Source organism: Elaeis guineensis, chromosome 7 (assembly GCF_000442705.2).
Source record: "Elaeis guineensis isolate ETL-2024a chromosome 7, EG11, whole genome shotgun sequence".
NCBI lineage: Eukaryota > Viridiplantae > Streptophyta > Magnoliopsida > Arecales > Arecaceae > Elaeis > Elaeis guineensis.
The window spans coordinates 99,785,892-99,813,002 of record NC_025999.2 but is presented as its reverse complement, the minus strand read 5'-3'; the positions used below and the strand labels follow the sequence as shown (position 1 = coordinate 99,813,002).

The 27,111-nt window shown below is 37.8% G+C and overlaps 2 protein-coding genes across 3 annotated transcripts; one reads left to right on the top strand and one right to left on the bottom strand.

The window, feature by feature from the left end:
- Positions 1 to 2,500: 2,500 nt before the first annotated feature.
- On the bottom strand, positions 2,501 to 5,905 carry LOC105048087 (E3 ubiquitin-protein ligase CCNB1IP1 homolog). 2 transcript variants are annotated; one of them, XM_010927275.4, is made up of 8 exons: positions 5,673 to 5,905; positions 4,682 to 4,807; positions 4,520 to 4,592; positions 4,200 to 4,245; positions 4,077 to 4,107; positions 3,555 to 3,810; positions 3,271 to 3,434; positions 2,501 to 3,011 (listed from the first exon to the last, which is right to left on the bottom strand). In XM_010927275.4, exons 2-8 carry the CDS (start codon positions 4,749 to 4,751, stop codon positions 2,770 to 2,772), a joined length of 882 nt encoding a protein of 293 aa, XP_010925577.1. In that variant the 5' UTR covers positions 4,752 to 4,807; positions 5,673 to 5,905; the 3' UTR covers positions 2,501 to 2,769. The 2 variants fall into 2 exon arrangements, with proteins under 2 accessions (XP_010925577.1, XP_010925576.1); XM_010927274.4 differs by having other exon boundaries at positions 2,501 to 3,041; positions 5,673 to 5,904.
- Positions 5,906 to 9,307: 3,402 nt separating this feature from the next.
- On the top strand, positions 9,308 to 16,036 carry LOC105048088 (B-box zinc finger protein 22). The gene is made up of 3 exons (XM_010927276.4): positions 9,308 to 9,631; positions 14,582 to 15,010; positions 15,548 to 16,036. The coding sequence occupies exons 1-3, from the start codon at positions 9,443 to 9,445 to the stop codon at positions 15,818 to 15,820; spliced, it is 891 nt and encodes a 296-aa protein (XP_010925578.1). The 5' UTR covers positions 9,308 to 9,442; the 3' UTR covers positions 15,821 to 16,036.
- Positions 16,037 to 27,111: the final 11,075 nt, after the last annotated feature.

The following is a 27,111-nucleotide window of genomic DNA, read 5'->3' as shown; positions in this document are numbered from 1 at the left end:
CACTTAAAATAATGTATTTATAGTTCACTAGTTCTGTTTCATGTTTCTCACATCCAATTAAGTGCTTCTGGAAAAAACATTCCAAATAACTGAATCAGGATACCTGGCATTCTCATAGTGGATATAGTAAGAGACCAGTAGAAAGTACAATTTTAAGAAAATTTTTATTTTGAGGAAAGTGAAATGTTGAAGACTTCAAGGGCTAAACAACTGAAAGTTTTGTATGTGAGGTCTATCGATTCTTTTGTCAAAAAATATCGTTGAAGGGCATCTTAAAATAAAGATACCAGGAATTCAGACCCTGAAAAATAGCTCATGTCCATATCTTTCAATAGAATCGAATCCAATTACTTATTTCATTTTGTTTTTGGATGAATGATTGTTCCTCTCTTACCTCTTCCATTTGAGTGCATAATATGCTCATACTCTAAATCTAAGATGTGTTTCCTCTAACTACAGTTGGATGAAGCTTCAGTGCAGAAACATCTATAACTTTTCCATTGCAAGATTAACTGAAGCAATGCCGATCTAATCTGATCTTGTCATCGCAAAGAATAGTTATCCAGTCACAAAATTAATTGAAGCAGGGTTAATCAACCTATGCAAAATTTTTTGTGCACCACGGGTGATATAAAAAATCCAACGTGGAGTGCAGCATCTCATCCGATTGATTCACATAATCGTCACTTTTCAATACATATTTAATACCTGCAAGTCGATTTTTTCATTTAAAAATTTTGTATGATGAAAATTATAATATTTTATGTTCATATTATGACATCCTGCATCCATAATATGCACAAGATCTCATAATTTTTTTAAAAAATAAGAAATATTTTTTACATTCAAAATTTTCAAGCGAAAAAACCAACCTATAGACATTAAATACATGTTGGAAAGTGATTGGACAAAAATACCTCTTTATATTATGATATCTCAAACCATATTATGACATTCTTGACTATATTACGTAACACGATGTTATAATTTTTTTTAAAAAATAAATATTTTCATCATATAAAATTTTTAAATAAAAAAATTAACTTACAGATATTAAATATGCATTGAGAAACGATGACTACGTAGATCAATTAGATAAAATGGTACGTTGAATTTTTTACATCACTCGCGATGCATAAAAAATTTCTCATCAACCTATTTTGGTCACCGCAAAGAATTTCAGCTACAAAAAGCCAAGAGTCACTGCATCATCCTCTCTTCATCCTGATATAATTTTATCGGATATCTCCCAGAAGACATCCCATAAAATTAAAAGATAACAATAATAACATAATTTTTGGGGGAATAAAAACATGCAAGTGCTCCAAAAGTCCGCGTCTACTGGGTAAAAGGAATGGAGTCTTGGACGCATCCTAGCATATATTACTTTTTCACGTTTCCTATCAAAATCGCTTACTTAAGTGCCAATCACATCACCTCATACCTTCCCCTCATGCCTCAAATTACATCGACCTCACCCCTTCTACTCATAACAACTTAGGGTCTGCTTGCATCCAAAATCCTATAAAATTTATGGGACCAACATAATATGCAAAATCAGATTAGACAGGATGTATATTCTGAATATCTTTGAAATAGACTGTTCCGAATATCATAAAAAGAAAAAAAAAACCTTAAAAGTCCTAAATACTCACAAGATCAAGGTCTGCATCCAAAATTCAACTATTGGATTTGCTAGAGAATTGCAGAAATTAGTTAATTAAAATTTTTCATTAAAATGCGCTCTAAGAAATTTTACCTTAATATGTAAATTGTTACAACCCATATTCAGAAGGTAGTGGGAAAAAGTATCATATCCTAACTCTGCTTTCCTACTGCATTGATCTATGAAAACATCCGTAATATCAACCAAGTCTCCAATCAGTAGAGTCATGACTAGAAAATATTATGGAAGAACAAATGTGGCCAAGTCTGCGAGGCACCCAAAGCTGTGATTTCTCATACACCTCATGTTAGTGTTGCCAATACACATGATTTTTCAAAGCCTTATGTACCATGAGGAGAATTATCTCCCCATATCAGTTAGAATGTGAGGTAATAAAAAAAGCAACATTATTCTTATATGAAGACACTCTATTTACGATATCAACTAGACTGAGGGGATGTTTAGTTCGTAACTAAAATTAAAATGAAAATCAAAATCAAAATAGCTTGAAATCAGAATTGAAATAGCCAAATCCTCTGAAGCATTTGATTCGTGACTGAAATCAGAATCAAAACTGGAATGAAAATTTGAATCGATAGAGGAAAATAGAATTGAGTTCTATATAGACTGAGCCATTCCCATTTTATCTTGAAATCGAAATCGAAATGTGACTCCTCCCAACCAAATGGTTGGAATAAGAGTCATCCATTCCAATTTTGATTCCAGACTCTCACTCTCCCCAACCAAATACCCCCTGAGTATTATGATATCATTGTGTCAGATGATAGTTCCTTTTAACATCTAGCTATTTTGTAAAGAGAAAAGAGAGACTGCTAATGGCAATGACTAAACAGCAACATTCCCAGCTGCCCTCCTATGTTACAGCCTAAAACATCAGTTTGATCAGTCAGAAAAAAAACATTTACAGCAGCATTAAAAAGAGGACCATGTTGATATGTTGCTTGTCTTGATTGAGGCATCAACCAGCAGACTGCATCCCTGCTGAAACAGTATCAAACTCAGAGGCACCACCTGCTTGATAGGCATGTGTCTACTGGAACATTATCCCAACAGCTTATTGAAAACCAACCAGAGAATGAACCTTATGTAAACAAGTGAGGGCGGCTACGTGACAGCTGGGGCCGCTTCATGGGTGAGATTATGAGATTGCGCAAAGTAGAAGCAGGATTGCTCGGACCAAGTCCAAACAAAGAGTGTGCCTGTCTCCTGATTCCAGCATCTACAGGAACTGGTGCAATCTTTGCTGGTGAGCCCCCAGAAAGGTCATAGGCACCCGAGTTGGAATTCTTCTGTCTGGCTGAAGGCCACATGTCCTCTCTCTGCCCTGGAGTTTCAGGGGTAACAACCGAACGATCTGTGACAAATAAATCAACTGGTATTTTGGGGAGAGCTTAAGGAAAACATTAATTAGCTCTCTGCTAAATTTGAAATAGAAATCAGACAACATCATTAGGTTTGCTTTACAAAATTAGTATAGCCAATTGTTCAAATTTGAAGTATGAAAAATCTTCTCCATGATTAATTCTTCAAGTCCATAAATCGAGCTAAAAATTTTACTATAGATTAATTTTGAAACAAATTACCTTGTCTGAGGGGGTCTCTGCTATCCATCATATTACCCATGCCTGAGAACAAGTCTGGTTCAGTTCTTGGAAAAAAGTTGCCTCCAGGTTGGATTGCTGTACGCTTTACAGACTCATACTCACTTCTCAACTGATCATACATCTCATCTAGTTTCCTCTTCTGCCTGGATTCCAGATAACTTTATCAGAACTAAATCCACCTATTGAAACAGAAATAAAAGGATAGGAGGTACAAAATGGATAACATCTCTTTTAATACTTCAAATGAGCAGCAAAAGATCAACCTGGATTTCTCAGCATATTTTTCTTGTAGTTCTTGCTTATCTTTTGATAAGCTTTCAATCTCTTGTTCCATCATCTGGCACCTCTTGGCCATTTTTTGGTATGCCATATGCACTTGCTCCAATTTTTCTGTAAATTTTTCCTGCATGGCCTCACATTTCTGTCGGCATTGCCCAACAAGCTTGTTCAATTTGTACTGCATCTCCAATTCCTTTTGTCCAATGTAAAACATCACACTTCGATATGCACTCTTCATGACTGATTTTTACTGGGTCAAAGTAGGACAGAGGATACATGCTCTTGCATAAATCTGTAACTTAATAATTGCTACATATTTCTGTTTAGTTATTAAAATGAGATAGAATTTGTACTTTTTAAGGGAGCAAACAGAGTCTCAATCCCTCTATTACTTACAAATTGGATGAGCTTTAGTTGACTGGAGCTTTTGTTCCAAATTGCCAGAAGCAAATGAATTTTTAAGATCAGAGAAATTATTTTTTTCAAAAAAATGACAAATAGGATACGAATTTGCGGGGAAACTCCAGCCATTGCCATCTGCAGTAAAAAAATATGATGAGAAAAAAAAAAAAAGAAAACAAACCAAAAATACAAATATCATAGGCTTAGCTTATTTGAGTATTCCTTACATTTATCCATTCATCCCCAGGATTTATGTCCACTGGTCTCATATGGCTGAAACGCAGAAGTTCACGATCTTTTATCAGAATAATAACAAAAGAAAAAAAAATCCCAAATGAAGGACTCAAAAGAAAGGAATAATAAGTTATGCTACACTTTTCCCCTTGGAGGGAAAAGCATCTATTTGCCTCTAGGGGCACTCAAATCATAGATGTTACAAGACTGCTAGGCAAAAATCAGCTGGAGTATTCTCAGATATATCACTAGAAGATTGGTAATAATCATTAAATCTATATTTTCTGGGCTTTGAAGACTAGAGGATGCAAACCTTTTGGAGAGCACTTGATCACAAACTGGACATGCAGCATCGTTGCTGAGTATCTTGCTTGCATCCTCAGTGCCTTTTCATGTGTTAAAGATAATCAACCATGCAACATTCACGTATACATTTTGATAAATAAATAAAAGTGTCCAAGTGGTTGTAGGATACACAAGAGATGACCACAGGTGGTTGATATGGCTTTCCCTTCCAATTCTCGCCAGCAAGCATTGCACCTCATCTCACCACTGGACTTCTAATTCCATGGTACCCGATAATTTTCAAGACCTACGATGCCTGCAAAAGTATAACTGACTCTTTAAGAAAAACGAAAACTTTTTTCTGTCCATTATGGCTGCTCGACAGACAACCTATAGAGGGATCAAGAGAAAGAGATCATTTGAGAGTTAATTATCCATATAAACTCCAGTAAAGGGCAAAGATGAGCACTTGAGCAATGAGGGTTCAAGATCGTTCTTTTTTAAAGACAACAGATAAACAATGCTGGAATAAAGGTATTGATCGTGCAATGGTCGGACAGAGGTACAGGAAAACTATGATATCTGGCTAGGAATCAAAAATATGATTGAACTGAAATCAACCAGTTATATAGCATTAGAAGATCATCAGGAATCGCCTAATTAACAGATTATATTGTTGGCTAAAAAAAATCACGGAATTCCTTCAGAAGACTACATCACGTATCAATCCGATGGAATTAACAAGTCCTTGAGGAGCTACGGTTATTGATTACCCCTCACAAAGATCTGTGGAAAACCTAGGGTAGAAACTCAAAATTTAGGGCAAGCAAGTTGAAAACAACCACAGAGAATACCTTTTGGAAACCACATGCCTACATATCAGAGGTTTTACAGAGATGCCGGTGGAAGAAGAAGAAGAAGAAAAATCAGATTTATTATCCTAGAAATCGGAAAAATTAACAAGTACCAGATAATTTCGAACAGCTAAGAATCCACCGTTAACCTAAGCACAGCACTACGGAAACTAGAAATTCCTCTTTTATACTCGGATCTTGGCGGAAATCACAGGGAAAAAAAAAAGAAAAAAAAATATGGTAGCTTTTTATCAACGAAAAGAAGTCCGCACTTGAATTTGAGATTGGAAAGAAGTAAAGGAAGAGATGACTGGATCAAGGTGATACCGCTGCAAAATAGAGAGATCGGCAGATTTATATTCCGAGATTGATTCGAAGCACCGGGTTCTCGTACCACAAAACCCTACAAAAGTGGCATCTCTCGAGCTGCTTGGGACAGAGAATCGGGAGAAAAGAATTGGAAAGCCAAAAAAAAAATAAAAAACAGGGAGTGGCGGCAGTCGCTCTCTTATGTGGCAGACACGGGCGACCCGCTGAGGCGAGTCGGGGCGACGCCCGCTGAGGCGTCAACCAAGCGATCAGCTACTTGTCTTAGAATGCTGGCTGGGAATTACTCGCAGACCGATATCTTCGCTAGAGCTGATCATCGGCCTGATGGCCCGTTTGGCCCGCCTAGCCTAAGCTAAACTTTGATGGGTTTCTACAGTAAAAATCGGTTCAATCTGAATATCAGAAATCTTTTGTGCGCAGACAGTACAGAATCGTACATACTGTTCGTGTTAATTGATTTTGTACATAAACATATATTGCACTTCGGTCTTATACATGAGTCAATCACCGTGGATAATGCATGCGACCCGCGGTGCACAAAAAATTTCTCATCAATCACATCTGGATTAAAAATTAAATCGATACAGCCTAGCCCGGATACTTATATATATGTACACATATATATACATATATATTATATATATATATATATATTAGAAAATCAACTAGTTATATTATTATAATAATAAAAATACTATATGAGGTCTGTTGGTGGGTCTGGTATTGACCTTGCAGGATTGGATCGGGCTAGGAGAAAAAAATAGAGGCCCGATATCCATGCAGTGGCGGGCCTGGGCTTACTCTGGCCTAAGTTCTATCATAGAGCTCGGCCTGATCCCGGCCCGGCTCGACATTGATCAGCTCTAATTTTCGCCTCCAAGCTCCAGTTGTCCTTCCCGGAACATATCACCCTTTCTTCAGGTGTAACCTCATGATGAATGAAAACTGGGAAGTGATGTAGCTGGTCATATTTGATTTTCTCATCATCTATTCACCCATTATTGATGAGGGACACCAACATGAACGGACGGTGATGGGTGATTTAACTGGAGTCTACCTGATGGGAACATTGTTTGGAGAGTGATGCTTTAATCTAGATGCATGTCATCATCTCATATTATACGCATCAAGGATGAGAAATGATCGCTGTCCTCCATCTTGCATCACATTAATATTAACCGATTCCACCTGAATTAGAGACTCCTAGATGATCCATCAATCAAGATGCCAAGGCCTGATCAGCGATCAGTGTAAAACGTTATGCGTATGCAACCTTGGTTGCCTCAAACGAATCCTCGGATTAACATGAAATAAACGTATTACTACTTGAAGAATGCCAAGCATATAGCCAGATATTAACAGCCTGCTCCCGCGCTGGGAATCATTTGGACAGATACATAAACAAAACTCCAAATTCAAAGCTGCTTGGGATAACTAGCATCTGCAATCGATTGGTCAATAAAACAATAAAAGATTTTCTTAAAATAGCGAAAAGCATAAGGCGATCCAACTTTGATAGATCGAGCTAAACTCCCATCAGGAAAGAGTAGTCAGCAACATTAAACACTTAGAGAAAGACTTCGAGATTTGTTGACCACATAGACCAAGTCAATCTATTTTTTTAAAAAATATCTTTTCTAATGTTTACCCATACCCGCACATAAACCTCTGTGCTCCATTAGTTTAGTTTTTGTCACAGAACTTCAAAGAATAGTTTTTTTTTTTTTTATAATTAATCTATTTATGACTATCGAATTAAAGATGGACGATTTGAATTTCTCCATTAACAATCAATTAGAATACAAATGTACGTAACTGATGAAATAAATATCTTAAAAATAAAAATTATTTAAATATTGAAATGCATAGCAAGTCCCTTAATAAAATTAAATGCAAGATTTTTTTTTTTTTTGATCAAAAGTCTTCACCTCATTTTTTTTCTCCCTCAAATGGCGATATCTTGGTGGGGTAGGTGGTGGTAGAGTTGGAGGTGAGTATTCCTCGTCAAGGGTAGAGGAGGAAAGGTGGGGGTGGGGGGGGTTATACTAAGGATGGAGGAGGAGGAGAGGGGTGGTGGGGTAGTCATCAGGGGTGGAGAAAGAGGGAGCAAGGCTCTCGAGGGGAGAGGAGGAGGGAAAAAATATGGCAGCACAAAGATAAGTGATAAAGAGATAACATTTGTTAACTTTTAGCAAAAATATACGGCAATGTTAATAGATTATTAAATTTTTTTTATTCACTTAGTAATATATTTGATTTTATGATAATAAAGTTTAGTTATTCGACTTATATTTATATTTATATTCATATTTACCATATTCGATTTGCATCCGTATCTATTTAAAATAAATATAAATATAAATATACTGATATCCATCTATATTCGATCCAATTTCAATTCTAACCTCACATTATACAATGTAGCCAACAAGTTCTTTTCTAACTCAGAGTCCATCAAATTTGATCATTTATCATCTAATTGTTCATCAAATATTTTGGCATTCGTAACATTAGGATGTAATTGTGCTGATCTTAATCAAGCTTGATTTGAAATTAGTTCTATGCAAGAACTTTGAGATCAAGTTTAACTTCTATTAGCACTATTGCGAGCTTAATTAACCCGGTTCAGCACAATAATTTATATGCGGACATCCTGAAGCTAGAGTCTCCCTTCTAGCTGGTTTGAGATGCGACTGTCTCGTCATGGGTGACAAAATCTGTCCGGGCCGTGTTAAACTGCCAAATTGATGTTTCCTGCTCCGTTTTCTGGGAAAGATCAAGAGGACGTCACGATGAGAAAAGCGTAAGGAGTGACGTCCGAACGCATTTAGCTGATACCGCAAGTAACAATAACGGCATATTATATCAGTCATGCTTAAGATAAAAATACTAATTAATGGCCCCAGGCATTCGCTGAACCGCGAATCTGGACCATCCAATCGGTACTCCCTGCTCCAGATGGCCGAATATGCGCACGCTATGGTGGACCAGCGACGTCCACGGAACGGTGGTAAGAAGCACTGACGTGGACGTCGAGCAGTTAGACGGCGGACACTTGGGAAGATCTTTCGCCAGTCGAGGCGTGCTCCGATTCTCCTCGGTCCACGTTGTTGACGCCCCGCCCACTGGTGTGTTCACAGCCTAAAGCTGCGGTCTGCCGAACAGGCAACACCAGTCTCCCCTTGCCTTTATGATATGGGGCCCGCGCGACGTGCCTTGTTATCGTAGAGACACGTCAACGTTAGTGCTATTTTCCTACCGCCACCGTTGCAGGCGCTGGTGCGGGTTGCCATGTCCAAGTTGTGCGACGCCGAGGAACAAGGTAAGCGACTGTCGACTCATGAATCTGGACCGTCCACGCTGATTAGTTACTAAAATCTCTCAATGAGATCATTTGGAACATCTTGGCTCCGGTGTCTCGGAGGATGCCAGAAGGAACAGCAGTACTAGCGATATTTCCAACCGCCATATCGGGGGGTCGTGGCGTCACGTGACGTAAGAGAAAGTGTCCGTACGGACGAACGGCCACGTGTCAGTCAGAACCTCCTGCCTCGCAGCGGAATTACGGGAAAATACCATTACCATGCTGCCCACCACCCCGCCTTAAAAAGTTAAAGCATGGCGAAAAGCCAGGAGCAAAGCTAAAGTTGAACCCGGCTCTTTACGACGGAGCAATTCCTCTCTCTCTCTGACGGCGAAATTAGGGTTCGATCTGTTGAAGTAGAGATATTATTGATCGACCGATTGGAATCGAAGGGGAGGGAAGGATGAAGATACAGTGTAATGCTTGCGAGGTGGCGGAGGCGACGGTGCTATGCTGCGCGGACGAGGCGGCGCTGTGCTGGTCGTGCGACGAGAAGGTGCACGCGGCCAACAAGCTCGCCGGTAAGCACCAGAGGGTGCCCCTTCTCTCCGGCGGCTCTTCTCCTCGCGTCCCCAAGTGTGACATCTGCCAGGTTTCATCTCCCTCCCAAACCTCTCCCTTCCTTTTTATCTAATTTTGCTGGTTTCCTTCTGATTTTGTTAGCGGTTTACCTATGAAATTGGTCCCCGATTTCTTCAGCTGTTATGCTAATGTTGCCTGATTTTCTGTTATACTTCTAACACTATTTTCTGGTAATTCTCCCCCCTTTCCCCTTCTTTGGTTAATTTCCTATTTTCGATGTACTGTAATGGGAAGAAAGAGATTTTTAGAATTAATCGATGTTCTTCTTCCAAAAAAAAGGGAATTAGTTGATGTTTTTCGAACTGAAGTAAGTAATTGACTGTAATCACCATGAGGAAGACGAGTGATTGATAGTTGATCGCTCCTAGTTTTACCATCCTCGTATTCCTTTCATGAAAATGCGTATTGATCGCTCAGGTTTTCTTGGGCTTTGGCTTTTCTTCTTGAAAAAGAGTTTGTTGGTTGTTGTTCTCTCTGGCTCTGTCCAATTTTTCATGAAATAGACCCAAGCTAGTGCGGGGCAGAGGTTGGTCATTTTTGAAACAGGTCGGAGTCAAAGTCATCCACTTGAAGCCTTATATTTTCACACCTCCAGTCTAGCTTGACGTAGATACTGCAGGTTCTTGACCTTTAGTTTCGCCTTTGCAAATATGCATATTTTATCAAATTTCAGAGGGGAACCTTCAACTGGCAGTTTGTTAGATGTCCTAAGACACATATATGTATGAGTGTGCCATCTTGCTGATGAAATAGATCTCTATTCTTCATAGCTGTTTGGTAAATTGGCTCTGAAGGGCATCATGGTGACATGAGAATGCAATTGGGAATATATTCTTTCTGCTTTACACCGGCTTGAGTCTAAATAGCAATCCACCTTTGCTTGCATCTCATGCCCTGTTGTGGTTTGTTCGATCATTAATTGTTACAAAATAATCAGATCAATTCCAGGAATTCAATTCATGTAATGCGAACCATGACAGTGTTGTTGGTTTTGATGTTAGGTTAGCAATCTGTAATCTTTCTCACTTTCCATGAAAACTGATTCTCCTTGCAGTGCACGGTAATGATTTTTTGGATCTCATATCAGATGGAGAGTTAAGCCATCTAGTATCATCATATGGATTAACCCATTTATGATCATTAATTTTATACAGAACCTGCTTTTATCTTTTGGACATTTAAGGATACCGAAAACTGCACATAGTCGAGCTACTAAAGGAGAATTCTTCAATTGTGTAGCTGCGTACTAATAACAATTACAGTGTTAGGGATTCTAGTGAATTTCTAAATAGTTTGTGCCACCTAGTAAAGTTTGGAAATCCAAAATCTTCTTTCGATCACTCTCCTAGCCTAATAGTTAAAGCTAATCAATTCATTTGCACTCAAATATAAGTTCTTAAAAATTCATTAACTATATTTTTTTGTTGAAATGATTTGATGCTCTTCTTGGACCATGCATCTTTGAAGCTTGGAATGGAAAATACCAACATCTCTTGAGTTGTAATACTTTGTCAGATACCTTTACAAGTATTCAGTGCATTCATAATTGGAAAGAAAAAATAGATGATGAAATTTTGCTTACAACATATAACATTTTATTGTCCACTCTTTTTTTTTTTTTCATTGAACCAATGCATATTATGCATGGGCAGCCATAACTAAGGTATAGAAATTAATCGTGCTGCAATATTATCATGCTACACCACCCTATCTTGGGAAGGTGGGGTGTACTGTGTTACATACCATACTTGTACATCCCCATGCTGCAGTACTTAAACCTTGACTCATAACTAAAAACTACAAAACTCTAACTATCATTCTTGGTTGCTAATAAAGATCGGAAATTCTGAAATAAGCTAATGGGGAAATTAGAGTATTTATTGGTTTAGTTATTTTGACAAAACAAAACTTTTTTATACTCACAGTTTAGAGTTCAACTCATAACACATGGCAAGAAGAGAACTGAACACTTGGACATGGAGATTAGCTGTTGGTGTGTTTAGAATATGGTGCAGCAATACCAGTGAAATTGAAAGAATATTATAGTACCCAAGGCTCACCATACTGGTGTATACTACCTTGTACTGGGCGTACCATATCGGACTGGTATTGGACTTGGTACGAGTATACTAACAGTGTACCAGCATAGTATTGATATGGGTTTAGTTCCAAAATGGCAAACCTTGGTAGAAACTAATAATTTATTTGGTATTAATTGATTTCAAAATAATTTGGAAACTCTACAAAGGAAAAAGAGGAGGGGGGGGGGCAATATCTGTGTGAAAATAGTGCTTGTGGTATATATACCATGAGAACCCTAGAAGTCTATGAATAATCTAATCTTAGAGAGAATACGGGCCCCAAAGCCATTTTGGTTATGTTGATTTCAACAAGGAAGAGTTTCATGAGGTAAATGAGATGGCTCTCAGTGCTTCATCCAATCAGCTGAACAAATCCTTTTTGACAAGCTTTATGTGGGAACCCTGGCAGACAGCTGGTTCAATTGAAATTTGATGGATCTTATGATGTCCCCAATACAAGGGGAGATGCTGGGCATGTGATAGATAAATTAGATGGGCAGGATTTTCCTCACTGGTTTTGTTGGGGTCAACATGTGATAGGTCACGTCCAATGAAGTTAGGGGAGCATGGAATGGGATCAGGAACCTATTGTCTGTTTCATGACCTCACTGCTACATCTTTCCTTAGCTTCCATGTCTTTTGGGGCCTTTTGTAGTGAATCAGCCTGCTGAACAATTGACAACCATGGGAAGGTATCTCCCAGTAAGAGAAGTGAACTGTTAAATATTCTACCACAACCACTGAGGGTGAATAATCTGTGTTAGTGCATTTTGTTATGAGAATAACCATACTTAGCCTCATGGCTGGTCTGTTAAACGCCACCTGCCTATCCACCCACAGAGAGTCACCTTTCATGTCCCACAGCCCCTTGCAAACCCCCCCCCCCACAAAAAAAACTATCCCACAAGAAAAAAAGAAAGAAAAAAAAAGTGTGGTACATCTGACTAAATGCTCCTGAACCATCCTGAGGAGTCAAAATGTGGATGCAAAAACCCGATGATTTGTTGGTTGACAATAGGTTTTCTTGACAAAATTGAAGAAAAACTACTAGAATATGGTTGTTCAGAACCTCAAAATTGTAGCATTCTCCACCTTAAGGATGTTCATGTCGTAGAGAATACGGTGCTGGTTAAGTTGCGGCTGTACAAGTTAATACAAGGGGCAAGAGGCAACTGTCTTCTGAAACATCTGTTGGTATTTCTGTTAAGGTTTATTATGATGACCCCTACAAGCACCAACAATGTGATCTGGAGACTGTTTCAGGTCTTTCTTTTCCTTCCCGCAGCTCACAGAGTGATTTACTCCTGGCACGGGAAGTCCACCAGTTTTAAAGAGGCAGACCTCTCCTAAAGTTGCAGGCAATGCTAGATGCTTTTAATAATTGAGAGACAAGAAGAAGAACTTAATCATGTTTAATGTTTGGATCTTTCAAATTAATGTTGAACCATGTTATTACTAAAAATACACTTTTGTGGTTTCTAAATTATTATCACAGATCTAAAGAATATTATTCTAGTAGCATGTTATGATCTTTTCCATCAGCTTAGCTTCAAATATTATACTTCACATCACTCTTCACTTGGTTGATACAGATCAAAAACTTCAACTTTGCTCCGATCTTTTTAAAATCTACCATTTGATTATGTTAAGCAATTCGATTTTTTTTGTTTCCTTCCCCCCTGGTCCTAATGTAATTGACAGGTCTGCTGTTAACCCTGTTCTAAGTGATATACTGCCAAAAAAAAAAAAAAATTGATTAACAGGAGATTTTAAATGTCGAAGCAGGACAACACTTGATAACATGCAATACTGAACCTGCATTTTATCAGCGAATACCCACTGCTGTATAAACTTATTGATTTCAGTTGGTATGTCATAAAATAAAAAATTAAAAAAAAAAATCCATTATATTGGGGCCTTAACTTGATCCAGGACCAGCTGACACATGGAAGGACCTTTACATTGCATCTACTCTTTTTCCTTAAATCATTCACTGTATTAAAATAAGAGGTGGTTTTTGACAAGCAGCCATAACATCTCCAGCATTATTGATTCCTGCATAACTTATCAACAGGTGATGAAACTGTAGGCTAAAATCAAAACCTGATTCAACAACGACTCTAAATTTGAGTAAGTTTAAATTTGAAGAGAACAATAAAGAAGAAACTTTCAAAAATGTTCTCTGTTACAGTGAATCATATGAATATAAAAGTAATGTACCAAAGAAAAGAAGATAAAAGCAGAGGAAGAAAATCAAGAATGGCAGAAAAAGAAAAGCTGAAGAGAAGACCAAAGAAAGAAAGAAAGGAAGTAGCGAACTGAATTGCATGGTGTTAAGTTTAGGCCTACATTTGATATCAGATCTCATAAATGTTAATGAAATATGACACTCTCCATTGAATAAAATCAAACACTCAGCTTATTGATTGTACAATCAAAATTATGGAAGGTTATTACCGCAGTCTACTCATTTGATGGATACTATGTAAGCCATCAATACTGAGGGTTTTATGTAATATGATCAATAATGGAAATCCCTATGGGAAATATCAGTATTTCCCCTTATGCTGCATTTCTTTATTGTATTTGTCTCTTGCTAGTTGCCTTATTTTATTTCCCACATTGTTTCATGTACTGATCATCGTGTATGGTTTTGGTTTAGCTTAAATTCAAGTTTAACTTTGCTGGTCTTGTTTGTTACCAGCTAAAATTTACTTTCCTCCTGGTGGAAGTTGTCTCTCAAATGCTGTGTTTTGGATTACCAGTGAAGCAAGTTACATAAGTGCAATATTCATACCTACCTTACTGACCTGTCTGAATGTTCCTAAAAAAACAAATGGGTATCTCTACTTATTGATTCTGAACTTTTCCTCTTTCAGGAAGCTTCTGGTTATTTCTTCTGCTTAGAAGACCGTGCCTTACTTTGTCGGAAATGTGATGTTGCTATACACACTGCAAATCCTCATGTTTCTGCCCATCAAAGATTTCTAGTAACAGGGGTGCAAGTAGGCCTAGAACCCACTGAGCCACTCGCCTCATTTGCTAATGAGCAATTGAATTCTTCAGGAAAAACTGTGGAATGGCCCACTAAATCATTGCCAAAAAGAAGTCATTCTATGTCACTGTCCAGTGAAACTAATGAAGTGTTTTCCAGCCAAGTAGGCAAGGATGAAGGTTTGGCAGCAAGCAAGATGTCATTCTCTGGTGTGACCATGCCTGGAAATATACCTCATTGGTCTTTGGATGAACTCTTTGGATTCACAGATTTTAGCCAAGACTTCGGGTTCATGGAGCATGGTTCTTCTAAGGTAAGTGTCCATGAATATGCTGTTTCATGTGAGAATATACAAAGTTTTGTCATAGTATTTGTTTACATCTAGAGCATTATCTTCTTGCAGTATGTGTTCACTCTTCTTGTCTAATCAGTCTTCTTCCAGGCTGAGCATGCAAAGAACCACTATATCTAACTAGCTCCTTAGCCTGAACTTCCATGCAAACCTTTTGCTGATAACCTCGGTAATCACATGATCGTGTTCTGTCTGAGACATCAGACTCATCTAGAAATGCCAGAGTAGAACAATACCTTCCATGTCAGTCACTGGTTCGATTTTGACCGTAGTGTGTCAAGTTGCAATTCATATTACACTGACTGTTGTTTTGGAAGGTAATGGATGAAAGTTGTCCCTGGATGAAAGTTGTCTCTGCCAGAACATATAACATGTCATTTGGTCCTTAAAAGAGGACATATATCATGTAGCAAAAAGAAAATCCAAACCTGCTGCTTCACAATATTCTGTCATTTGAAATAGATATACTTCTTTTATTGCTTTGATGTTCTTTGACAGGCTGACAGTGCTAAGCTTGGAAGTTCTGAAGGGTCGCCACTTTGCCGTTCTGCTGATGAAGAGCTGGATGCTGGCAATTGCTTGGGCCAGGTGCCTGAGATTCCATGGACAGTGCCAGAGATTCCTTCTCCACCCACAGCTTCAGGGCTCCACTGGCAAAGAAACTTGCACTATCCTGCATCCGATCATGCTGCCTTTGTACCTGATATATACTCCACACGAGGTCCCCGCACTTCCTCAGCTATCGGTTCAAAGCGCTACCGGCTATGCTAACAACCTGGGTGATATGAAACCAACAGTATCATGCAAGGCATGTTATAATGGACGCTGTACACATTTAGAAAGTGCCGCTTGTTCTCAACCCTAATAGTTTAATCCAGTGTTGTGGCAGGTGTTGTTCTTATTGCATTTTGTCCTTGTAAGATCAGCTTTCTATTTTTTTCAACCAATTGCACGGCTCAGTGAATTGCTTTGCCATGGTTCTCCTGACCGGTGATTGTTATATTGTTATGCCTGCATTTATATAATTATATAATTGACTAATTACTAATAACTCGGGATTGGAGACATCGTTGATGCAGGCTTTCTTGTGTAGACGGGAGCAGCAGGAGCACTAATAGAGGGTGCGTTCCACCTGCTGTATGGTCATGCAGATCAGTCGTTTGACATGAGTTGTATGACTTGGATTTGGCTTTTGGTTCAGCAATCCTTGGTCTCTCTAGCTAGCCATTGTTGCTTCTGGTTTTCTGATTGTGGCATGTAATGGGCTCACTTTTTTGAAGCTTTATTGCAATGTTCTGTTTTTATTTGTGATAGCAGAAAGTGTATGCAACAATGAGTGGTGCAAGGGAATTGTTTTGGATAGACATGTTGTGATGTTTGTTGGATTAGAGAATCCTGGAGGTTTTAATGGCAATAGTTTGTCATGAACCTAAGCTCGGGCTTTCTGAATGTGTTTCTTGTATTGCATTTTCAGACCAGCCACAGTTATATAACCTTTGACGTATATATCCTTATATACGAAAAGAAAAAAGGGAGGATATATCATTATTGCGTGATTGGAGTTGATGAGTGAGGTGTGCAGCTGGTTTATTTCTTAGGTCTGCTAGATTGTCTTTGAATTTCTGATTGTTCTTGCATTACAGGTGCTTAGGCAGTCCAGTTTTTTAGTTTAACTTGCTTCTTCTTGGCTTTTGCTGTGAAACTGAAGGGGTGCCCGACCGTGGGCTCATAGTGAGGGAAAGCAAGCCGTCAGACTATTTGTTAAGCTGGTGGTGTTGAGCCACTATTCATCTCTCAAGTAGATGGTGTCATTGGGCAAATCATCATCTGATACCACTTCTAACTTGTGCTAGCATTGTGCACAGAACACATGGCTTCGGAACTGATGGATGCTTGGCCGGCAAAGCATCCTGTATAAAAGAACTGATGAGTTTCTGTTAGATATCAGAAATTCTCAGAAATTCAGAATTAAAAATTTGGAATTATCTAATGCTTGCAGACGATCTTAGAATCTAGTTCACGACTTGCGAATATCCATTGAATGCTCATGATGGTTTATCTGGTGTTGATGGGGAATATTTGGAGTGTCCAAAGGTCATTGGGATTTTGGAATTAAAGGAGAAACTAATACTCTCCCGAAGCGACAAGCGTCGTAAATCTATGAAACCATGTATCCATAATCTGAGATGTGACGTGTCCTCCAATTAATGATGCAGGCAGCCCATTTTGCCGTGGGGCTGCTTACATAAAAAATAATAAAAAAGTGATCTTACATCCATTTATCTAGCACAAAAAAAGGAAAATAGACACGTGCTTTGTACGTGTTTGCTTGGCGACAGTCTTCCATGGACATTCATTACAGGATGGGATTTGATTGATAGAAGTAATCCTCAAATAGTCTTTCCTTGACTAATAGAGATGAGTGACAGGCCGGCTAATAGAGATGAGTGACGGGCCGGGCCGGGCCGCCCACGGCTCAACTCTACACCAGATGGATCGTATCAGGCATGGCCCATTGACTTCAGTGCCGTGACATGTCGTGATTGGCATGGCACACAAGAGGGGGGCCGAGCTGGGCTTGGGTTTTCTGACCTGCAGCCCAGGCCTGACACGGCCCATAAGGGCCTGGGCCGGCACGATCCATGGGCCAGGCACGGCATGGCCCATATGCTAGCCCTGGCCCGCCCCTTGAAATCGATCGTGCCTTACGTTTAGGAATTTTTTAAAATTTTAAAAAAATATACATAAATAAATTAAAAAAAGATTGGGGACTAGAGATTTAAATATGAAGCTATCTTGTTAGGTGGGAGATTTGACATGGATCCCTACCAGTTTATTAATAAATATCAAAATGATACAAGAAGGAAGGGGGGCTAGACCTGACCTCCAGAGTACAATAAAGAGGAAGAGAAAAGAAATAGAATTATAGAGGTGACTCACCTCAATAATTAAAAAATTTAATATAATTAATAAAAAAGATACAATCATACTAACTTGTCTCTGTTCTTACTGAACTCCTTTGAGACCCTCTCTCTGCTCTCTGCTCTTCTGTGCTAGCTTGATAAAAATTTTACTAATTATCGATCTCGTTTGTATCATCTTGATCAGAGGATGCAGTAGAATGTCCATCTTTATCTTGAAGCCTCACGTCCGCATCCAACCAATCTTTGAAGCAGAGCAGCATCTCTATCTTCTCGCTGGTCATCCGACTTCTCTTTTCGTCAAAAACATACGGACTTGCACTAAAAGTGAATATCGATGCTACTATGGACATCAACACAGCTAAAATATCACGTGCAATGGCAGACAAAATAAGATATTGATTTTTAATACTTCTCCACCAAGCTAATACATCTAGAGATTATCTATTTGATTTTTATCATATGTAGAATGAAGATCATTTCGTAAATAAAATTCTAGTTCACTACTTAAAGTAGATGAAAAAGATGCAGATGAACTTGAAGTATGTGTCTGTCTTCTATATGCAATAAAATTAAAAATGGATGATGAATGAGAACTACTAGAAGAAGTGATAGAGCTTTGTGCTAGTACTCTAGATCCATAATTTTTTCATCATATAATGCATAAATATCATAAAAAAATTTTGTTATCTCAGTTTTAACGGGTTCAAGATCCAGTATCATGTTTTCATAATATGCATCAAGTAAAATTAGCATGCCACTCAATTTAATTCATGGATCAAATACAGTAGCTAAATTATGCATAGAACATACTTTGTTCTAATATTCATTCCATTTAGATTCTATTTGTCCAATAATAGATATTAAAACATTATCAAGTTTATATTCTATAAATTTTTTACTAATATCAAATACTTGTTGTAAAAATGAACATGAAGTTAGATAATAAATATCAAAAAAAATATTAATAGCATTATAAAAAGTAACCAAATTTTTTTTTAAAATTTTATCTTTAGTCCAATCAGTTTCAGTCAATACAAAACCTAATCCACGATCATTATATATGTATTTAATAAGTATCTATATGGACATGCATCATGTATCATGGTATATGTTGAATTCCAACGAGTCATTACATCAAGTTTAAATTTTTTAAAATGTTTACCATGATCTACACACAGTTGCTTAAATTTTTGAAGTCTTACTGTTGAAGCATGAATAAAAAAATTATATTTTTAATTTTTGAAATTATATTTTGGACCATGTCCATGTCAGCTTGTACAGAAAGATTTAAGATATGATATGCATATGTAATATGCAATAACTGATTATTTAAAATGGGATACAATGAGTCCTTCAATAATGTAATAGCAGAATTATTATTAAATGCATTGTCAAAAGTAATAGACATAAATTATCATTAATTTCAAATGAACATGACGTTTAGTAAATACTATTTAAAATTTGTTGTTCAGAATATAAAAAATCAAAAATATAAAAAATAAAAAAATATTTATTTAAATTTCAGTCATTATCAATATAAGGAGCAGTAATAGAAATAAAATAATTACTACTTACCGATGCTGACCAAATATCAGAAGTTAATGAAACTTTTGAATTTAAAGTAGAGAGGGTTTTAATTAAATTTTATTTCATTGCTAAAAAATTTGTCATAGCTATCCTTCTAAAAGTATATCTACTAGGTCTTTTGTAAGCAGGCTGTAGAGTTAATTGAATATATTCTTCAAAATTAAAAGACTCATATTCTTCAAAATTTAAAGTAGAGGGTATTTTGGATATAAGAGTCACTTATTCTATAACTCTCTTGATATCTCTTCAAATAGCCAATTCTTCCACTACTGGTATAACTATAAAATTTAATATATTTTTTATATTTTACTTTTCAAACTCCGTTAATAAGAACTCTTTCAAAATCCTCCCAAATTGCACTAGTCCGAAAAGAGGTTTGACCTTGAGTAGTTTCAACAGGAGTAGGAGCAACGGGATTAATTTCCTCTCCCTCAAAAATAGGAGGAACGTCAAAATGGTTCTCATCATAAGATGCCATTTTTAGATTTATGAATTAAAAAATAAAAACTAACTAGAGGTGGAGGAATTGAGTAGAGGCAGTATCGAGATTTGTGAGCTTTTTCTTATACTCCTCGACAAGGACCTCCTCTTGTGCTCTTCAATAAGGACCTCCTTTTGTGTAGTACTTAAACACTTGCTAAATACAAACTAAAAATTAAATTACTAGAACACTTGCAATATTACTAGAAGATAGAAATAGTAGTAGCAGAGAAAAAAAAGAGTAGATTTGGTATGGTGAGAATGGGAGAGGAGGCTATTTGTAGAAATTCATAAATTTTTTTCCTAAAATACCCCTCAAAATAGCTATTTTGTGGCTGATGAGAGGGGTAAAAAGGTAAAAAAATTAAAAAATAATCATTTTTGATCGTTTTTGACCATTATGGGCTGAAACGGGCCTAGGTCGGGCCGTGCCAGCCTCGGCCCGTAACAACCTCAAATGGGTCGTGCCAGGCATGGCCCATTTGTAATTTTTTTTAAAAGAAGGCCTGTGAGCCAACGGGCCGTGCCAAGCACGGCCCGCCACCAATCGGGCCTAGGTCCATGTCAGGCTGAGGTGTTGTGCTAATCGCGCCATACCAGGCACAGTCCGTTTAGCCTCAAGCCCGGTGGGCCTAGGCCGGGCCGTGGCAAGAATAGTCCAGTGCCCTTATCTACTGACTGATTCAGGAGGAATGATGGTCTGAAAATATTGGATAAGATTGATGGAGGGGACTGCTCAATCAGAGAAGCAGAAGATACTATACTATGGAGGACAGCCGGTGAAGGAGGGTGGGGTTATAAATATCCCCCTCTTAGTATTGGGTAGTATGTGTAGGTGGAAGACAAGATTTTTAGGTGAGTTCTTTCACTATAGGTGAAATTTTGTTTGCATTATTTTCTCTGCTTTGGACTCTTTAGACTGTATGGGGTGCTTGCTGTAGGTGTGCCGCAACCATCCATTCCCCATGGTGCATCATCTAAACAAGGAGAGGTTCGGTCCAAATCGAGGTGTGGTTTATTAGCACTTTCACTATCAGAGCTATGGGAGGTTGCTGCATCCTTTGGCAGCCTTCTTCTTCCCGTGCTGCATCATATAGAAGATAGGGTTATTATGATCAATGTGGATGCGAGACCACTGTTGAATGCAATTTGGGAAGGTTACTACGTGCGATAGCCTCCAGTTTCCAAAGATCACCATGGATGATGCTTTAGTAGGCATCTATGGTGGCATTGAAGAAAAGAGAGAGGAGAATAGGGGTCGAAACGGTTACTGAATTTCAGCCCCCCGATCCCTTCGGTTTTCATTTTGGGGGGGTTTCTAGGTTTGGATCCAAAGGAATTAGTTTCGGATTTTAGATTCGGACAGGCTAGTTTGGGTTTTATTAATTGAACTAATGGGTTCGGGCTAAAGGATCCAATTTTGATTAATCGACCTAATATGTTTTGGACTATCGGGTGATAGGTTGTTGGATATTTGATTGGGTAGATTCGGGTTAGAATTTTTGAGTCAGTTTTTCGGGTTAGGTTAGCCTAGATGGTTGGGTTCAACCTAGGTTTTCCAACAAGGTTCGATCTAGGCTTAGGGTCAGGGTTGGGTCCATGATCACAGTCAGCATCAGGTAGTTTGGGCTTAGGGTAATGGTTGGGTTGAGCTTAGGTTTTCGAATAGGGTTTGGTGTGGGCTTAGGGTCAGGGTTGGGTCCTTGATCAAGGTCAGCTTCAGGGAGCCTGAGTTAGGGTAATGTTTGGTTAAGCCTGAGTTTTCCAATAGGGTTCAGTCTGAGCTTAGGGTCAGGACTGGATTTCTGATCAGGGTCAACATCAGAGAGTCTGGGTTAGGGTTAGGGTTAGGGTTTGGCTCGTGGAGGGGGAACAATGGAGGAGGGAGAGCACGATGGGTAGTGAGGGTCCAGGTTAGAGAAATTGTGATGGTGGTCGGTAGGTTGACGGTTGGTGTAGGTAAGGATTAGGGTTTGGTCCACAGGGGTGGTGATGGTGATGGGTTAGGGCTTAGGTTACGGTTGGTGTTAGGTTTTTAAGATGAATGTCGGGACGTCGAAGGGTTAGAGTTGGGATGAGTAGGGTCCAAATTAGGGTTAGGATTTTGATGTGGATGGCGGTTGGGAGGATTAGGATTAGCATCGAGGTTCGAGCTAGGGCTAGGATTATGGTTATGGAGATAGGAATGGCAATGGAGAAGTCTGGTAGAAAATGAAGATGGGGATAAGGAGAAGAAAAAAAATGAGAGCGGGGGTGTTGAATCCAAGATCGGTGGAAGGGAAAGAGGGACGGGATGATAGAAGGTACCAGAAGTGGAGAACCTATTAGTGAGCCAGCGTCATTGCATCTTGCTGACGACAAGCTTCCTCAACATCAGTTGGCTTTAGGCTCCTCGGTGCACGTCCTCGGTCGGCGAAATTGATCAATACCGATGGGATCCGATGAGGGTGAAGTGTCGGGTGCAGATCTGATGGGTGGTTGCAGAGTGGTGAGGGGCTTCAGGGGTGGAGCAGGAGCTGGGGGGAGGGGGTTTTGTCGAAGGTGCGGAGTGGAAATGGTCGAAAGAGGAGACCGACATCCAATAAGGGAGGATCATCGGGTGTGGATCCGATGAGTGGTTGCAGAGCGGTGAGGGACTTCGAGGGTGGGACAGGGGTCAGGGATGGATTTGGGGTAGGTGGCGGAGTGAAAGAATTGAAAGAGGAGGCAGGGTTATTTAGGGGGTCGTTCGCATGGAACGGTTTATGCGTGTGCCACGCATAAAACCCCATCCGCCCTCATGATGCCTAAGAGACCCCATAAAAAATATATGCGGGGACTGGCAGCATAAATATTGTATGCAGGTGATTGCATGTTCTTGATATTTATAATTGTTTTGCGTTGGCATTCTCATATTTGTATCATGCAGAAATTACAATGAATATATATTGCTATGCCTTTTATTTGAATTTATTTGATGAAAAAAATCTGACAAGATAAATGCTATACCATCTTAGTATAAATTGATTTAATTTTTTTAAAAAAATGCACATTAACATAAATTACCAAGAGAATTTTTTTTTTAGAGGGAAGGAAAATTGAATGTGCTTATTAAATAATTTTTTTTTAAATATTAGCATGAATTGATTAATTTTTTTAAAAAAATACTCATTAACATAAATTGATAAGAAATTTTTTTTGAAGGATAGAAAAATTGAATATATTTATTAAATAATTTTTTTTAGAATCAAGTTTATCATAATTTGATTATTTTTTTAAAAAAAATGCTCACTAAAATAAATTATCAAAAAATTTTATTTTAAGAATAGAAAAATTGAATATACTTATTAAATAATTCTGATGAGATCAAGATACTTTAATTCTGATAATTATATATGCGCCCCCTTCCTCTATTTTTATTTTTATTATATCATATAATTTTTATATTTGGATAATATAACTACAAAAAATCTATATATTTTTTCTATAGTTTGGGGGATGGATCCTCTACGTACGAAGATTCATGATATATTAGACGAATGTTCGATTGTTATTTGTTCCGTGTTGCTGAGTTAGAATTTGTGACTCTAAAGTTCTTGATACTTGTTTCTTTTGGTCTATTGAGAATTCTGGAGAGAAGGTTAAAAAGAGGGAACGTGGTGCAGTATCTTCACATGCAATTGATTTAGCTTGTTTTCTTGATAACTGAAGTCACCTTTGTAATCTGATCTTGAATAAGGGTTGTGCTTGGTAGGTGGGCACTAAACGAATAACCCTAACCCTGCTTTTAGTGGTCAATTTCTCTGATTCTTTCAACAATTTGCAGCTTTTTTATCCTAAGCTATACAGATTCTTTTGCAGAAATTAATAACATGTAATCTGCCCATGCACCAGCCAGAAATATCTAAAAATCTGCCAGGGATCTTAATCCCAGCCCCTTTTTTTTTGTGCATCTTATAAGTATTATTTTGTGCACAAATAGTCAAGGGGAAGTTGAGGCTAACATTAATCGTTGTTGTCTGGGAAAAAGTTCAATTGCTTGCACTGTTTTAGTCTTAATAAGGTTGACCTTGAATGGTCTAAATACGACTTGCTGGCTAATTGATGTGTCAATGTGATGTTATTTCTCCAGTGCCCAAAAATAAACATCATAGCAAGTTGAAATATTTGGGGTCTAAAGGGCAAAACCTATTTGGAAAGCCAAATCTTCCACCAATGATGCTTAGCTGCTCCAGGAACATGGTCGCGGTCTTACAGTCTATTCCTAATGCCTCACTCGATCTCATATCAAGTAACTTCTGTTGCTGCTGCTGCTGTTGTTTGGAATGTAGAAATCAAAATAGTATATCTTTATAATTTTATAATATTCTACATTGTTTTAGGCAAACATTTCTAAAGCTTTCAAAGTCTAATTCCTTTGAGAGCTCTGCCTCTATGTAACTCCCAGTTCAATACTTTCAGTAGCTAACCTCTATTCTTTGAGCTTTTTTTTTTTTTTTTTTTGCTGAGTGCTATTTGCTTTTGTGCAGTAGTAATCTTATTTCTTTTGCTTTTTGATCGTTCACTTTCTATTCTATTTCTCAGCTGTACAGTAGGGATCCATCCACCACTACTTTTACTTCTTTCATGGTATTAACCAAGCTCGTGATAGGTCCCATTAACCTTTTGTGCTGCATTACTGGATTGTATAAAATGGCTAATATCACCCCACTTCGTCATCATATTTTCTACTCAATATCAATAGTCCAAGTATCAAGATGAGTATTTCCAGCTTCCTTGTATATCTTAGGTCCATTTAGCTGTTAGGCACTGCTGGTTGATCGCAATAAGCATAAATCATTTTGACAAGCTCTCTCAGGATATCGTCTACCAAGCCCCTGCTTATCACTATTAGTTCTTCATCCTACAATGATAGGAGTCATTCTAGAGTTTGCTTTTAGCATAATTCGCTGGGAATAAGTAAAGCACACAGCATCCTGATCCTGCTATTTAACATCATCTTCTTATGGGAATCAATGTATCAAGATTAACAATGTCTTCAACAATCTTCATAATGATTTTTGTGTGGGCTATTCTATCTCTCAAGAATTTCAGGTGTCCTTCTTCATTACATGCATCTTTTATTAAGTTTCAGTGACTTATGCATTTCCTGTTGTAAGCATACTTGGGATTTTTCTGATTTACTTTTTTTTCACCAATATATTCTGACAGGTTAATTTTTGCTATGAAACTTGTTATTTGATAATTGGAGTTCTAGAAGTAGCATAATCCCAGATGATTCAGTATGTTTGAAAGTGCAATTCAAATCTTGAACTAGCAGAAGAAATCAATCTCTTAGTTAATGATCGAAGCATTTAAAGGTAATTGTGAGCCTTCATTTTGTTGTTATATTAAAGGCTTTTTAGTGGATTTGGAATTTAGATATCATCTTATTTACATCATTTGCCTATAATGCTAGCACCTCTTCTAAATTTCAATTTGTAATTGTATATGTGTGTGTATGTGCATGTATGCAGGTGGATGGGCTGGTGCACGTGTGCACTTGTGTGGTGTGTGTACATGATGCATGTCTGTGTGTTCAAGCTATGAACACTTTTCCTCGTCCCCATGGGTCTAACATGAACTGCCTAGAATATCTAAAGTGACTTGCCAATATATTTCTCCATGTATGCTAGGATCAGAGATGTCTATCAAACTTGAGAAATGGTCATGTTTTAATATCATATGTGTAAAACTATACTCAAGCATGTGACTTATGAAAAAAATTTCATAATCTTTGGTGAGGGAAATGAAAAATATAAATTGACCATAGGTATGATGTTTCACAGAAGTTGTTCATTGAGCTAAAACTTTTATGCCATTAGTTGGTGGTTATTAAATGAAAGTAAAGAAAGTCTGGGTATTAAATAAAAGATTTCCAGATTGAGGGTTGCTGTAGTTGTGTAGTGGGGACCATTACACAAAGAAGACTATTGCACAAAGAGAAAAAAGATATATGGTCTTACTAGAGGTGGTGTTTATTTGTTGCTACCTACATATAATTCTAGATATTGGAAATATCAACATACCCTGTGCATGTATTTCTTTTGATTGATGTTGGAAGGGTGTTTTACCAGCATTATTAATGGCGTTATGTTATGATCAATCTTGACCCTCCATTCAGCCAACAAGTTCTTCCAAGCCATATATCTGTATAATCAAGTATCGAACTAAATGGTATCAATGCAGTATATTGGGCAAATCATGCATTTGCACTCACCAAACTTGAGGAACATGGTAGTGTTGTGCAGGATGCAGCAAAAGCAATGGAACGCGAACCTAAATATTTCAAAGTAAGGAAGTCATAAAGTTCTATTTTCAATATACATATGTATGGCCCTCTCAAATGCATACCTTGACAATTTCTTTGACAAGGTTATTATAGATGGGGTGCAGCATATCTTGCTACGGAGAAGTTCAAGGAAGCTTTGAAAGATATTCAATGGGCATGTTTAAGCCCAATTCATCTTGCTACATGCTAAATATGATAATCTTACATGCTTGATGTTAAAAAGTTCAGATGGATAGACAAACACACACATACATGGAATGGGCATCTAACCAATTGAAAATATCTGGTTTTTCGCATGGTTCCTATGCTGTATTGTGTGGCCTGTTCAAGTTGTCAAATGGATATCTCATGACGTGTATATATGAGACTCTGAAAGTTCCTATCTCATTTAAATTTAAGTTGAAATTTTAGTTATTAAATTTATTCTGTTGCTTGATTATGATATCATGATAAGATGTCTTGCATGCTTGTAGGGAGAGTTCTCTATGAGTGATACAGCAGTTGTTGTGTCCTCGGCTAACAATTTCAGTTTGGGCATCCTCTCATCATTCTTATTTATTCTTGTGAAAGTTATAATAAAAAATTCTCGCAATTTTTATGAATTTTGTAATTTAAATAATTTTGGAAATTGTCATGAGTAATTATACATGCCAATATCATGTGTTTGCCTTTTGGAACTGTTTATTGGTTAATCTCAAAATCTTCCACTGTTGAAGAGTCATGTAATTAACTCTATTACATCTTTTACTGGTTATGCTGCA

Coding starts and splice junctions, on each gene's coding strand:
- LOC105048087 (XM_010927274.4), bottom strand. CDS start 4,751: ATGAGGTGCAATGCTTGCTGGCGAGAATTGGAAGGGAAAGCCATATCA. Junction 4,246..4,519: donor GATCAAGTGCTCTCCAAAAG/GTTTGCATCCTC, acceptor TCTGCGTTTCAG/CCATATGAGACCAGTGGACA. Junction 3,042..3,270: donor CAGAGACCCCCTCAGACAAG/GTAATTTGTTTC, acceptor TATTTGTCACAG/ATCGTTCGGTTGTTACCCCT.
- LOC105048088 (XM_010927276.4), top strand. CDS start 9,443: ATGAAGATACAGTGTAATGCTTGCGAGGTGGCGGAGGCGACGGTGCTA. Junction 9,632..14,581: donor CCAAGTGTGACATCTGCCAG/GTTTCATCTCCC, acceptor TTCCTCTTTCAG/GAAGCTTCTGGTTATTTCTT. Junction 15,011..15,547: donor TGGAGCATGGTTCTTCTAAG/GTAAGTGTCCAT, acceptor GTTCTTTGACAG/GCTGACAGTGCTAAGCTTGG.